The sequence below is a fragment of the Amphiura filiformis genome, chromosome 4 (assembly GCF_039555335.1).
Source record: "Amphiura filiformis chromosome 4, Afil_fr2py, whole genome shotgun sequence".
NCBI classification, from domain to species: domain Eukaryota; kingdom Metazoa; phylum Echinodermata; class Ophiuroidea; order Amphilepidida; family Amphiuridae; genus Amphiura; species Amphiura filiformis.
Window position 1 is genome coordinate 51182380 of NC_092631.1, and position 16178 is coordinate 51198557.

The following is a 16178-nucleotide window of genomic DNA, read 5'->3' on the forward strand; positions in this document are numbered from 1 at the left end:
GATTGGTCAATGTTAATACCCAGATATTTCACAGACTCCTGGCCTTTGATAATCTGGCCAGAGCATTCAACAGAAAAATTGTCAACATTTTTTATTTTCCTTTTGGATCCGAAGATAATGCTTTCAGTCTTGCCGAGATGTAAAGACAATTTGTTGTCTACCAGCCAATTGCTGGAAGACTCAAGAACTTGGCCTAATTTTTGTGATATGACACTAGGATCTGTATGAGAAAATAGGATTGTACTGTCGTCTGCATACAACATCAATTTACAGTCTGGGTCTATACTAATGATCATATCATTAATGTAACATAAAAATAAGAGTGGCCCCAGTACGGTTTCTTTTTGTTTATACCATTGGTCCTTAAGGGCTGGGGTATGAACGTTTGGACAGTATTTATTTTGGGACATCAGAGCACATCAGACATATCGAATTGCACTCTGAATACGAAGAATGTCATTCTGATATCAAATAATTTTGATTTTTTGAAATTCCCAATTTAATACACATTTTATAGCAAATCATTAAAAATTGATATTTTTGATATTTAACAGTACTTGAAGTAAACTTTATAAATCAGATGATTTATACTTAAAGTGTATGTAGGTGGGATGAAAAGCCGACGATCAATTGAAAATGTTGACCTTTCGTATTGAAGATATGGACTTTTTTTCACCAAAAACAATTAGGTCTTTTGGGGAAAAAAATCCATATCTTCAATATGAAAGGTCAAAATTTTCAATTGACCGTCGGCTTTTCCTTCCTGCTACATACACTTTAAGAATATATCATTAGATTTATATAATTTACTTCGAGGACTGTTATATATCAAACATTTGAAAAATATCAAATTTTTATAATTTGTCATAAAATTTGTATTATATTGTGATTTTCAAAAATGAAAATTATTTGATATCAGAAAGACATGCTTCGTATTCAGAATGCAATTCGATAGGTCTAAGGTGCTCTCATGTCCCACAAAAAATACTGTCGAAACCCAATAAACGCTCATTTTAGATCCCTTAACTCACTTGTTTATATTTATATGTTATACTTATACAATGCATTTGCGTTGTTTTGTTCTTTACTAATTTTGTGTGCAATGTAATTTGGCCCCTGAGCTGCGATTTTGTTCGAATAAAAGCATATCACATCATAACAGGCGATGTGAAGCCCGCCATTTTGTCATGAATATATGAATAATAATCAATCGTCAAATAATGTCTCATAAAAACACGAGTATGTTAATTGAAGAAAAATGACGCTCCCGCCTACGTCAACTGTGACGTCTATGCAGTCAGATTCAGATGACATGTAAAACGTCGGACCAGTGGCGTAACTAGACATTTTCATTGGAGGCGGGGAAAGCGGGGGCAAACATAATAAACTAGATTTCGCGGTTCTCGGGTTAGGCGGTTCTCGTGATAGGCCTATCTCTAATTACCCAACGCCCGTTACCTATAATACTTGTCCTGACCTTTCAAACTACTATACCATATACGTCTCTCAATGATTAAGACACAACTATCAACTCTGTTTTGTAGCTGTGACGCTTACTTCGGAACCTATAATCTGAAAACCCATCGTTCGCTTCTTCCAAACCCTGTCCTGCAACCACATCGGAGGACCCAAAAATACCCCAAAATTTTAGTAGTGTCTGGATGTAGGCCGTCAATTCAATCGGGAGAAATGTGAACGCAAACGGGTTACATAGGCCTTACCATAACTGATGATTTTTATGTTAATCATGTCTTTAAAATAGGCCTATTGGTCCGATGAGATGCACCTGTTAGTCACTGTAATGTTTTCCGATGCTCGCACTGCGCCCGTCGGTACTCCGCGCACTATGCGATAGCGCGATACGCACCGCGAGCTGGCGTTATACGCACCGCGAGCACGCGTTAGCGAGCCATGCGCACGCGATAGCGCGCGGACAGAGAGACGGACGGACACGCCATAATTAGTATTAAGATGAGGGGGCAGGCATCGGTCATGATGTTTGGGTTTGTAAGCGCGTCAACATCCTCCCCAGCAAACACAAAACGTTTTCGACATAATTCGCAAAAGGTTATAAAAAGGTTGTCAGAAAACGTTTAAATGTCGGGTTATATAAAGGGTATATTAAGGTTATAAAACGTTTTCACAACATTGAAAAACATTTTTTGATAATCTACTGCCGAGCAAACACAAAATGTTTTACAGAAAACGTTTCAATTTCGGGTTATAAAAAGGGTATAAAAACGTTTTAATAACATTCCATAAACATTTTTGAAAACTCGAAAAATGTTTGCCCAAAATATTTGCAATAACGTTTTAAAAACGTTTTCATGACCTTTATATAACCCGGCATTTAAATGTTATTAAAATGTTTTGAAAAAAAAAACATTTAAAGAACATTTCTGTGTTTGCTGGGTGCAAATATTTTAACATAATGTTATTTAATTGTTGACAAAATATTTGGCAAAAAATGTTTGCAAAAATAGTTTACAATAACATTTTGATAACATTTTAAAAATATTGTTGTAGTGTGTTTTCATACAAAACGTTTTAAAACGGTTTTTTTCATGACCTTTATAACCCGACATTTAAATGTTATTAAAAGGTTTTGAAAAAACATTTTAAGAACATTTTTGTGTTAGCTGGGCGCAAATATTTATATTTATTAAAACGTTTTTACCTAAACCAAAAGCCAAAATATAACTTATTTAAAATGTTTTTAAAACGTTTGTGTGTTTGCTGGGTGGTCGCACTGAGCGACACGGGAGGAAGGTCTTGCTTTTGATATTGGGAGGGATGGGGTTGGAAAAATAGTTTTGAAGTGTACTTGAATCCAGCACCTTTTGGCGACAAAAGAAGTTTATGCTCCCGCAGCACCCACCTCCCCCTACCCCACCCCAGTTACGCCACTGCGTCGGACTACATATTATTAGATATTAACATTTAGATATTTCTGCCTTAGATTCAGCGTATTCGATTAATTAACATTAACAACTCCTTATACTTTAACACCTAAATGAAGATACCACCTTCCGTGTACAGTAAACACAAATACCTTCTTCAAATGTGAGTTGATCGGCTCCAAAATTATCAATTGCCATAAGAGGTTCCCACGTTACAACTGCGCCTCTTGGTTCGGTTCCTCCGATAAATCCAAATTCGATTAGTTCAGCATGCCCATCAAAGTCACCATTATTTGCGTTTGTAATCTCCGGACTTATTTTGTCAACTAATTTGAAAATATGAAAGAAAATATAAATAGTATAAGGAATTATACAATTTTGTTATGTACACGAGTGACAGCGGTTCTTGGTCTGTGGCATGGTGTGTGTGTTGCATGGGTATATAAAGGGAATGTGCGGCAGACTCGGACGGGTAGCATTTTAGTCCATCAAGCTTTAGCTATAATGTGACACAAAATTACAGCGTTTTTCTATCGGAGTAAAAAGCCGGTTTTTATCCAGTTTATGGATTAAAAATTACCAGTAGAAAATGCCGTCCTCCGGTATTTGGCTGCGAATCCTTCTAAAACTAGGATTTTTCCGGAGAGGTGAGCCGGCTTTCGTCAATGGAAAACATAGGCTCTGTATTCCTGTTCGCCACAGGAAGTGATCATGCATTGCGCGATGACCTACAACCGGCAAATATGCATATGACATCAGCGGCATCGGGTATTTACCCGGTATTTAGCACAGTAGAAAATCACAGTGAGCAGGAATATTGCGGTTTAATCTCTAACCGCACTGATTCTGATAGACAAGTTAGGATGGGATTTTTTTCAGTCAAATTTTTCCGACAAATCTAGAAATAATAATTACTGATTTTGTTGAAAAATTTGCATATCAATTTGTAAGCGCTATTTTTAAAAGTCATAGTTCATTTCATTTACAACCGTATGACAAAACAGGCGAAAATAGTAACCTATTGCACAAGATTTGCAATTTAAAGAGAATTGACCATTGCTCATTCTAGTGACTCTAGTATATGGACAACATAAGTGTGCTTTCTCATTTATTGACATAAAATTTGATAAATATTGTAAGGAACACTTGAGGTTTTGTCTTTTAAAACCTACATTTCGGTCAAAAAATGTGCTTGGATAGGTAGTTTTCAACAGATTTTCCACATTCGCCTTGCTATAACATTGAATTGTGTCATCTGTTGCCCAAGTGACTAAAAGTGTTTTTTGGGGGAAGTGTTAGCTTTCGTTTGATATAAAAAAAATTCTGATTGGATGAAGTAAACACTTGAGGTTTTGACAAAAACCAATCAAAGAGGCCCATTTTTAGCTAGAAGCTTCACAGCTTGTACATTGCTATGCACTCAACCGTGTAGTGTAATCAAAGACTGTGGTGGAGACATTTGCTGCTTAATGTTCTTTGCTTGGAAGCTCTTGGGACGAAAATGTGTGCTCAGGTGTATCGAGGTTTATAAGAGAATCGTTTTTGTATAGAAACCTTTCCATGGGGTACACAATTACAAGTTAGGGTGGGGATTATATTTTTCAAATTTTTCCGACAAATCTGGAATGAGTTTATACTCATTTTGTTGCAAATTTTTTTTTTTTTAATTTGCCTAATCAATGCATCAACAGCCAGCCATTGTTTGTACTGAGCACAAAAAGTATCCTTACACTTAAAACAAAGCCATTTCTACACTAAAGCTAAATTACAAAATAATACGACTTTATTTTCCCAACTTATAGCAATTTGAATAAAAAGAGAGCTTTTTAAAAATGATAAAATTGACATTGACCTTTCATTTGAAGTACGCTCGTAATGAACTCGTAACAAATTGCAGCGGAAATTTGCCTTGAAGGAGGAAATGTTAAAATATATCACTTTTAAAACTCTACCTTGAGTCATTTAAAATAGCTTAGTGGAATAAAGTTGCACTGTACGGAATGAGGTATCAAAGTACGCAGAACTAAATACTCCATCTACCTGCCACTTCATATATGTTTTTTAATTGTGTCTCATTGTTATAAGTGTACGGACACCGGATAGTTTTTGTACGCTAGCATAGTACTACACATCTACCAAAAAGTAATTACCCCCTATAATTAATAGCCATTATTCCTAAACGGTCAATCGTTTGTCAAATTTGGAATATGCAGTCAAAGCAGAATTTATTTCTGCGGATTTTGACACATCATTTGTTGCAATGGTCCCATTGATTAAATAATAAATAAATTCATTTATAATAATTTTGGACGAAATTGTAATGGTCGAAATAGTTATTAGACTATATTATTATTAGACCAACTGGTTATTAGACTTAATGATTATTAGAAAATATTAGACCAAGTGGTCATCATTATACATGGGTTTTAAACTTAATTGTCATAGGACCAAATGATATTAAACCAAGTGGATATTGGACTAAATGGTTATAAGTGGTTGTTATCATTCCTGGTATTAAAGGAAGATTTTATTTCAAACTCTAATGGTGACCCGCAGGTCAAATTGCTAGAATTGTACATTAAACACACCTAAACAGACACAATGTTCCATTCCACTTTCACCTCGTGATTATATTTCGACCATCACACTCATAGACAGTTAATATTTGTATAACATTACATTACATTACATTACATTACATTACATTACATTACATTACATTACATTACATTACATTACATAATCACGTCAATTTAAATTACTTCATATCGCATGACATTTGTAATGTTGCATTTATGATTCAAAAACGCAGCAGCTGAAATAATTTACCTTCGCAATACTCATTGCTTTCGTCACTCATATCTGGGCAGTCACTGAATTGATCACAAATGTAGGAATTTGGAAAGCATCTAAACTGTGTAATCTCATAACCGTTGATCTCATCAAAGAAATAATCTTGACAACCAAATTCGCCTTCTCCGCACATATTATCATCTAATAAAAACGGAACATAAATTCGATTCGATTAAATTAGATTAGAATAGATTAGATTAGGTTAGGTTATATTATATTATATTATATTATATTATATTATATTATATTATATTATATTCAGATTAGATTAGATTAGATTTAGATTAGATTGGATTAGATTAGATTAGATTTAGATTAGATTAGATTAGATTTAGATTAGATTAGATTAGGTTAGATTTAGATTAGATTAGATTAGATTAGGTTAGGTTAGATTTAGATTAGATTAGATTAGATTAGATTAGATTTAGATTAGATTAGATTGGATTTAGATTAGATTTAGATTAGTTTAGATTAGGTTAGATTTAGATTAGATTAGATTAGATATAGATTAGATTAGATTAGATTAAATTTAGATTAGATTAGAATAGATTTAGATTAGATTAGATTAGATTAGGTTAGATTTAGATTAGATTAGATTAGATTAGATTAGATTAGATTAGATTTAGATTATATTAGGTCAGATTTAGATTAGATTAGGTTAGATTTAGATTATATTAGGTTAGATTTTAGATTAGGTTAGATTTAGATTAGATTAGATTTAGATTAGATTAGATTAGATTAGATTTAAATTAGATTAGATTAGATTAGATCAGATTAGATTTAGATTTAGATTAGATTATATTAGATTAGATTAAATTTAGATTAGATTAGATTAGACTTAGATTAGATTAGATTTAGATTCGATTCGATTAGATTAGCTTTAGATTAGATTAGATTAGATTAGATTTAGATTAGATTAGATTAGATTAGATTACTAGTGGATTATAATAAAATTCTCATTATATAGCAAATATAAAAGAATGCAGAACGTGCGCAACGGTCCTGGCGGTCTGAGGGGCATCACCTTTTTACTTTGAAACAAAATGTTTTAAGCATTACATAGGTATAACAATATAAATTACATTACACATAAAATATATGAACAAGGTAATTCATTGCATACAATATAACATGCAGATGTACGTGATTACTCATCATTTATTATCTTAAGGGTGTTCTCGATTCAATTCCATTGATATGGACCGGTAATTCTGACACTTTTTAAGAAAATGTAGTTTTAGTATGGGTACAAATATCTCTGAAAATAAGCAATATCATCAGATAAAATGACGACTAGAAACTAATAAAATTGTCAACTAATTTGCCAAAGTATTTCAGAAATATCAGTTTTGTGATTATAATGGCTTAAAGTAATATGGATATTCACAAGAAGAGACCAAACCCACTAAACCCACATAAACATGATTAGTACATCATGAGGTCAGATGAGTTCTGTTTCGAACCATTGTAATTGTATGCATCATTACAAGCAGCGGCGTAGCTGGGATTTTTTTCCAGGGGGGGGGGGGAAGCCTGTATATGGGGCCCAAATCCACCAAATTTCCCTGCACTTGGGGGGGTGAGAGGGGCGGGGCCCAAATAGACAATTTTGCCAGGCTTATTGATAATAATCGTACGGTATTGCATATCGTATGGATTCCCATCTCTCTGCCCCTCCTCTCCCTCTCTTTCCTCTCTTTTTTCCTCTTTCTCCCTCCTTTTCCCTCTTTTTTCCTTGCACTAGGGGGCGGGGGCCCAAATAGCTAATGCAACATACCCATTCCTTGACAGGCTTCATCCTTCTCGTCACTGCCGTCAGCACAGTCTTTATGCCCGTCACATACGAAAAGTTGAGGTACATACTTTGTAGTAAAACCACACTTCCAGCCAGAATATTTTAGTTCAACAGGGTCTAAATTGAGAGTAGTCAATATAATAGTTAAGGTGGTACTACGTACACCCCTTGATAAATTTGTATTTTTGCATTTTCTCAAAAAATAATAACACACTGGTAACAAAAGTTATGTATATATATTATAGGGGCAAGGAATACAGTTACTACACTGGAATTTCAGTGACTCAAGACAAGCGGTACGTTATTTATAAGAAAAGAGGTACCGCTTGAATGTACCTCATTTCTTAACACATATAATGAACCATTTGTCTTGTCAGTCAAGTAACTGGATTCCTTGCACCAATAAAATACATAACCTTTGTTACCAATGTGTTATTATTTTTTGAGAAAAATGCAAAAATAGTCACAAATTTATCAAGAAATAGTGGTAATTGTTGTTATTGGATGTAAAATGTTTCTTTTCATTTTTTTGAACTGGTTTTTTTTAGTTGTTAGTATTGATTGTTAGTGTAGTATTCTCATAATGCGTCTAATTAATCTGCTTAGTACAGGGTGGGCCAAAAACTTTACCCAACCAAAAAGTTTCATATGTCAACATTGAAAAGTCTGCTTCTAATGTTTTTACATATTCGTAAAGAACATCTTCTTAAGAGTATTTGGTGAAAAACTATTCAAAATGTATTAAATCAAAAACGTTACGCTAGTTTTAAATCAAAGGGTCAAATCCCAGCAAACACAAAAACGTTTTTTTTTTTAAAAACGTTTTAAATAAGTTATATTTTGGCTTTTGGTTTAGGTAAAGTAAAGTTCATGATAACGTTTTAAAACGTTTTGTATGAAAACACACTACAGCAATATTTTTAAATGTTTTCAAAAATTGTATTGTAAACTATTTTTGTAAACATTTTTGCCAAATATTTTGTCAATACTTAAATAACATTATGTTTAAATATTTGAACCCAGCAAACACAGAAATGTTCTTAAAATGTTTTTTTTAAAACATTTTAATAACATTTAGATGTCGGGTTATATAAAGGTCATGAAAACGTTTTTAAAAGGTTATTGCAAATATTTAAGGCAAACATTTTTCGCAAAATATTTTATCAACACCAAAATAACATTCTGTTTAGAATGTTTTGTATCAAGTTTTCAAGAATGTTTTTGGAATGTTATCTAAACGTTATTTAAACGTTTTCTGTAAAACATTTTTGTTTGCTGAGCAGTAGATTATCAAAAAATGTTTTTTAAGGTTATGAACCCGTTTTATACTCTTAATATACCCTTTAGATAACCCGACATTTAAACGTTTTCTGACAAATAACCTTTTGCGAATGATGTCGAAAACGTTTTGTGTTTGCTGGGAAATTAACTTTGTCCACGCGAAGGCCTAGTGGCTGTCGCTTCGCATCACTTGCAATAGCGACTTCGATAGATAATGAGAACCACTTAGTATACGCACACATTTGTTCAGCAATTTTATATAACACAATCAAATAAACCAAATACAAACAAAAATGTCAAGCTACGATATTTCGTCATGATATGCAGCTTTCATGCTGCACAGATATTAAAAAAATCTCTTCAAATATGCGTAAAGCAAATGGAACCTCAGACCTCATTTTTGTCATTACGAAATGTTTATCTAAAACAAGTTTGAAGTTATTGCACTTATTGTGTTCGTGGTATGTTCGGCAAATTGTTTCGTCGAGAACTGACTCTGGGGTTAGCTGCAAGTTCCCTTTGAACCGCTGCAACATTTGCAGCTGAGCGGCCAGTTCTTGGACGTCCGCTTCGTGCTTTGCATCTATTCACCACACTTCCGAAGTTGTGAAAGTTGTTGTAGAGTTATGGTAGGTTTCAACGGGACTCTTACGTTCAGGAAACGAATCCGAAATTGACGCTGCACTTCCAAAAAGCGTTTTGTTCTTTAAAAGGCCTATACCTCTGCCACAAAAGTCCTCTCTTGTGTTGTGAATTGCTCCAGGTGAATCCTTTGTAATTGTGTAATTGTTGATCAATGAGAGGAGTGAAGTTCGAGTACATGACAAGTAAGTGGGGATTAAAATCGATTGAATTTCGTTCATGCATGTAAAGTAATTATCACTTTTCAAATACAAGCCAAACGTGTTTACTAATTGAATACATGAATCCAAAACCCACCCAAGTCCATGGGAAGTGATTTTGAGAAAAAAACCTGTGTATCATTTTCATTCCTTCAGTTAGATTTACCTGGTCAATATGGTAAGCTGTACGTGCAAATGGGTGAGTTAAACTGTATTAGGTATGACGATTAGCATTTCAGGGACTTCGTGGGGTTCATTTTAAATTCTGGACTTGGGTGGTTTTTTGAATCATATACAAAGACAATAATGTTGGAATGAGATTACCAGTAGTAAGATAATACAAAATAAAGCACACAGTTATGTATAATGTTGATAAGCATTCTGCCATGTAATATAAACCACACACTTTCCTTGATTAAACCCATTTTTTTTTTCAAAAGTCATTCTCCAGCAATGAATGTGTTACAAGTGGACTTTTATACATACTGGATTTCAATCAATGTGTTACAAGACTCAAATCATGGACTTGGGTTGATTCTTTCATACATGCTATTTTTCACATGCTCAATAGACACAGAGGATGAATTTGAGTTGTTCTTTCATACATATGACAGGCCTATGTATAGCAACACTTTCCCATGCTCAACTCAATTTGGCCAAAGTATGGACTTGGGTGGCTTTTGTATTCATATATTCAATTACATGTATGCCTAACGCATATGTTTACCTTACTCTTAGGAATTCGACAGATCCCATTGATTTAAACCAGCTGCTCTACGTGCCCTAGGCTGACTAAGCAGAGTCTTATCGGAAGAAGATCTCAATCCTTCTCTTCCGAGAGCATAGGTTGAAAGAAGCTCATAAAGATAATTAGGGGCACGGCCCTGAGAGCACTTGAAAACATAAAGCAGAAGTTTAAAAAGATTTCGGTCCTTTATTGGCTTGGAAGCCAATGCAATTGAATGAGAAGGTTGGAGGTACCAGTTGAGCGAGGGACAGAGAATATCAAACGTACAGCACGATTTTGCAGCTTCTGCAGTCTATTTCTTTCACCTTGAGTGATACCATAGATTGCATTGCCATAATCAAGTCGGGACAGTATGAGAGAACGAACAGCATGGTGACAGGTATCCTGGTCAATGAATTTACGGATGCGGTAAAGATTACGAAGATGGAAATTGTTAGACTTTGCGAGGGTGGTAATGTGGTCACGCATAGACATGGTAGGATCAAATATGATTCCCAGATTCCGGATGGAATTGGAGGGCTCGATGACGACTGAGCTGCTTAAATGGAGCGTAACATTGGAAATGGAGTTAATGGCACGAGGGGATGCTGCAGCAAAGAATTCAGTTTTTTAATCATTCAATTTAGTTTTGATTGTCATCCACTTCTTTTACATCACATACTTTTAGGAAGACATACATTTAGAATATGTAACAATATCATGAATAGCTCTTCCACAATTCGAGCAACCACCCTCTGAAATTGGGTAAAGTTGTTTGTGGCCCACATTGTACTAGAGGAAAACAACAAATTAGGAACAACATATTATTCTTACCACACAAGGAACTTTGTTCGTCACTCTCGAGATAGCTACTACTAAAACAATCTATGTTTCCATCGCAAACTTTCGTCTTCGCAATACAGCCGCCAATCTTGCATTTATATTCATTTTTTTTGCACTCTAGAAACAATCGTAAATTGTGCATTAATAACAGGAAGATGACCTGGTAGAATGACATTGACCACCAGGCACTCCATACCTGTGGATTTTCATGCCGATATTCCAATAACTCTTTAATGCGAGAGCCAAAAGGGGGCATTTGAGGGTCCTAAGCTGGTAAACATGTCAATTTTTCCAGTTTTATGAATATGTTTTTTTATTCCTTCATTTCCGTTTTTTTGGCAAGTCAATATGGGGAAAAGCGATTTCTGGAACACATTTACGAGGCACCGTTTGAAACTTCTTAAAAGGCTTAGAAAAAACAGCGCAGATATGTTCAAATATTCAAACTTTACCTGTTCGATACCCGCGCATTAATTTGCAGAACAATTATGGTTTGCAAATTGGCTTCCCATGTGCAAATGAGGGCAAAGATCGTTTTAGAAGGCCGAGTGGGGCAAGCAATTTTGGCAGGCCGAGAGAAGTGCAACCAATTTGTTGTCAAGCCTAGAGGGGACAAGCAATGCCAAGCATGTCTAAAGTTTTTCTAAAGAGTTCCAGTAAATGAACAACAAATGTCAATTTCTAAAATGTGTGTATATGATACCTTGATTTGCTTGTATTTAAAGTGAATCTTACCACAATCGTTTTCGTCTTCTGCCATATAGCATTGTATAATTTTGTCACACACAAAGTTCTTACTAATACAGATGCCCATATCTCCGCCACTGGTACACATGAATTGGTCCTTGCCACATGCCCCTGTGTACACGATGAAATTATTTATATGAAAATTAAAGCAATTTTTAGAAGCATAAATAATATCATTATTACTATTATTATTAATTTTTATCATCATCATCATTGTCATCGTTATTATGTCAACGGCCGAAACTACAAACATTCGCGTACATGATAGCCAATAGCTGACATAACTCCCCACACAGTAGCATAACTATATGTCATATATAAGTATAAACTGGAATGTGAGGACGATGCAAAAAGACAGTCAATGGGAAATCTTCTTGGAGGAAGCCAGAAGATTCAAAAACCCGTCTGACTAAAAAAGAGATCTTCATTCATAAAGAGGAAGAAGAAGGTGAATTATGATATGATTATGAATTCATACATCAACACATAAAGAGGAATATACTATACACTACGATCTAATAGAAAAGATGGCATCTGTAGAGCGGGATTGGGATCATGCATCTGAAACACATCCCCATTGTCTCTCAAGCTACGAAGCTGTCTCACCAAGAATAATAACATTATTGCCAATTAAACACCTAGGTCCGTATGCACAAAAGAGTTAGACCGGGTCTAAAGTTAGACCTGGTCTAAGTGGAATTTAGTTTCATCAGGAATGGTCATTTATTCTTATTTCCTTCCTAGAGTAGCTAGCAAATTTTAAAGATTTAGATGCAAAGTTCAAAATTCCGAATTTGTAATATGTTATCAAAAGCAACATTTTGAAAGTAATTTGACGACGGAAAAAGATATTCAACGACGGAAACGTTTACAATATAATCACAAAGTTGAACAAAATAGACAATTTTGCTGCACCGTAGTCTCATATTGTTCCGCATTTGCATTCAAATGTATAGAAAGACCACTCGCTATGTAGAAGGTCACTTCGAGACTTGCTGTCTAAAAGCTGTTATGGCAGCACGGAGGTGGTCACGTGCGCATTTATAAAAGCGCATTTATATATATAACCGAAGTACACTGTACTACATAGCACATAAATCACATTTATGTTACTAAAATGGGGGTTATAGCGCCCTAAACGGGCACTCTCTCCATAGGGCTACATGTAAAGACCAGTTAAAGAAAAACGGCCCTAAAATATTTTTTTTTAAATTGCATATGAAGTAGATTTAACACCTGGAATGTAATGTAAGTGGTGTCGTTGCTGCTCTTCTAAATTCATTTACATATTGTCCGCCCCAGACCAAGCTGCCAAATTCACGTAGTTAATATCATCCAAATCTATCACCCAACAAAGTTGTACACAAAGTGATTAGTTCTATGATACCCCAGAGCTCCAATAGCAAAGAATCTCCAAGAAAGAACGCTTTATACTGATTAGAGATACCAATGCTAATCAGTGTCGGGACACACAACTACATATGTATGCATGGATACTCACACTGTGTAGATTTGGATTAGAACAAAAACCTCCTGAAATTATATTCACTCCACAAAATAGTTGCATGCAACACTAGCTTCCAACACAAATAGTGTAAAAAGGCAACATTGATATCTCCTATTATGTCAAAACTCAACAGGACAACTTGAAAACCTTCCAGAATTGTAGATCATACTGTCCAGTTGTTGTCTGTTCAGACCACATCCTGGTGTCAAAGGCAGGGAGGTAAATAACATGTTAACTGGGTGGGCAAATGCCCACCCAGTAAATTATTTTGCCCACCCAGTAAATTCAACTTGCCCATTGCCCAAAAGTGCCCACCCAGTAAATTATTTTGCCCACAAAATATTGGGCACTGTAGGAATAATTATCACACAGTACAAAATAGTATAGGAAGCCAAAAATTAATATTATTTTGAGCAATTTCCGCACAAAATTTGAAAGAATTCTTATGAGTTTATATAAATTTAGATATTCTTGAATAAGGCATGTTTTTAATAGACTTGAAACATTATATTTCAAACTTAATCCATATATACATTGCTCATTTCATTTATTCATGTTATAAGAATTATAAGAATTGGCAAAATAAATATTTTAATTAGGCTATAGTTGGGAAATAGGTCAATATAATTCAATGTTATCCATAAATTGCCAAATTCTAGTAAATTCATTTACCCGGCTTGGGTGGAAAATATCGGGGAATACCAACATGTACCGCAAGGATGCAACTTTGGACCACTCAAAAACCCTGAAACCCTGAAACTTTGTAAAAAAACGCCTGTAAAATTGTGTTAATTTGGATAAAAAGTCCCCAAAATGGGCTGAAGATGATTAAAAGTGCGGACATTTTGACTTAATAAAAGAAGGAATTCAGGCATGAGAAGGAAAAGTTACTGGGAAATACTTTTTTAAAATAAATTTTAAAAATATTTTAAACACTTTTTCACATTTTTTTTATCAAATAATTTCAATACATCTTAGAAAATTCCACTTGTCCAAAACAGGTATAATTAAATTTATATTTCTTTAATCTGAGTGATGTGCGTCTGTGACAAGAAGTTACAGAGTAAATGTCAAAACATTATTTTCATGTAATACCAAATAAAAACAATACCCTTCCCATCTAACTTTACTGCTTTTTCCCTACCTAGGAGTAATGATGAGTGATAATTAGTGTAAGATTTTTAAATGTCAAACGTAAAATATAATACAAACATACAATTTTTCTTGAAAGTTGCAACATAAATATGCTAATATCTATTACATGATGCATTTAGGGGGAGGGTTAAAGTCCACTTTTTACATCAAAGACAACTTCCACCCAAAACCAGGTCTATATTTTCGAAAATCCAAACGCCTGGATGCCATTAATTATCGCTGCCCACCCAGTAAATTATTTTCCCAAATTTGAGGGCAAAAATAAATTAAATTGTCCACCCAGTAAATTATCCTTATTTACATCCCTGGTCAAAGGTTAATCTCGTTCCTACGAAAGTCTGTATACCTTCCTCGAGACAGTAATTTATTGTTTTTATTGTGTCTCTAAATGTAATGATGAGAAGTATATAAAAGTATACAGGAAATGACGCAAGGACTCAACTAGTATAACAGATTCTTGCAAAACTTAACAGGTTTTTGAGAAAATGACAAAATTTTATTTTATTTTATGAACTATAATATAATTCCAAATATAAGGGCACAGTACCCAAGAAGTATGATGTCATTCGATTAAACGACACTACAATTGCAGACGAGTTCAGTGCAAAGATATGTGGTGCCTAAACTAGAAGAGAAGGGCTAAGGACCAGCTTAAGAGAAGCAACCAGCAAAATGACAGCAGGAGACAGCTGGTGTGAAGGGGGTTCGGCCCGGGGGGGGGGGTCGGCAGACTCCTTGAAGAAATACGAAAGGCATATCATCAGAGAAGATTTAGCAATGATCCTAAATTAGGACAGTGCAGGTCCAGCTACTCCAAAATGAACAAGTGAGTCAAGTATGGAGTCAAATACTGTAAGAGGAAGTTCTTTGAAAAGGAAGTTCAAGAGATAGACGACGCTCATTCCCGAATAAAACATCAGTTACACCACTCTATATATCATAGAGTTCGAAAATTAGCTGGTGAAAGAGCGCAACTACAAGCAGACAGCCGCCAAAAATCCATGGCTCACTTTTAAAACTGCTTCAGATGAAGTATTAAAAAAGTGCTGGGAATACCACTTCAGCAAAAACCTGAATACTTGATTCTCCCGACATGAGGAAGTACTGCACTCCATCCTGGAACCTACCAATCCAAACTCAACAATAGAGGAAGAAGAGGAGCAATGGCAGCAATGAGATTAAAATCCGTGCAGTGACAATCCGTTTATTAGTAGTGCCTTTCTTTCTTACGATCACTTTAATTTATAAATTTCCAAAATTCCGAACTTTGACCGCATTCAATACATCAGCATCCCATTTCATAAAAACGTCATTACATAGAGCCCGGTGCCTATAGAAGTATTTCGGGAAGCGCTACCTTAGAGAAGGCATGTACACAGGGGACGCCTCGGTCATCCATAATTTTAGGACTGTGTCCAAGTCAGCTACATTGCCCTTTTGTGTTATGGATGACAAAAAAGTGTCCGTTTTGGCCTCTGGTTTGGAAACCCGTACATTTTTTAAAACTTTAATTGGGCCTAAATGGCTA

General features: G+C 34.9%; 1 protein-coding gene across 1 annotated transcript in view; it reads right to left on the minus strand.

Annotated features, from left to right (window-relative positions):
• The window catches only part of LOC140151030 (uncharacterized), a 50409-nt gene that overhangs the window by 25376 nt on the left and 8855 nt on the right, over positions 1 to 16178 (minus strand). The window contains exons 5-9 of the mRNA XM_072173220.1: positions 11977 to 12099; positions 11233 to 11358; positions 7531 to 7665; positions 5730 to 5894; positions 3053 to 3226 (exon numbers count right to left, since the gene is read on the minus strand). Coding sequence (XP_072029321.1) covers positions 3053 to 3226; positions 5730 to 5894; positions 7531 to 7665; positions 11233 to 11358; positions 11977 to 12099 — 723 coding nt within the window. The remainder of the gene's footprint in view (positions 1 to 3052; positions 3227 to 5729; positions 5895 to 7530; positions 7666 to 11232; positions 11359 to 11976; positions 12100 to 16178) is intronic.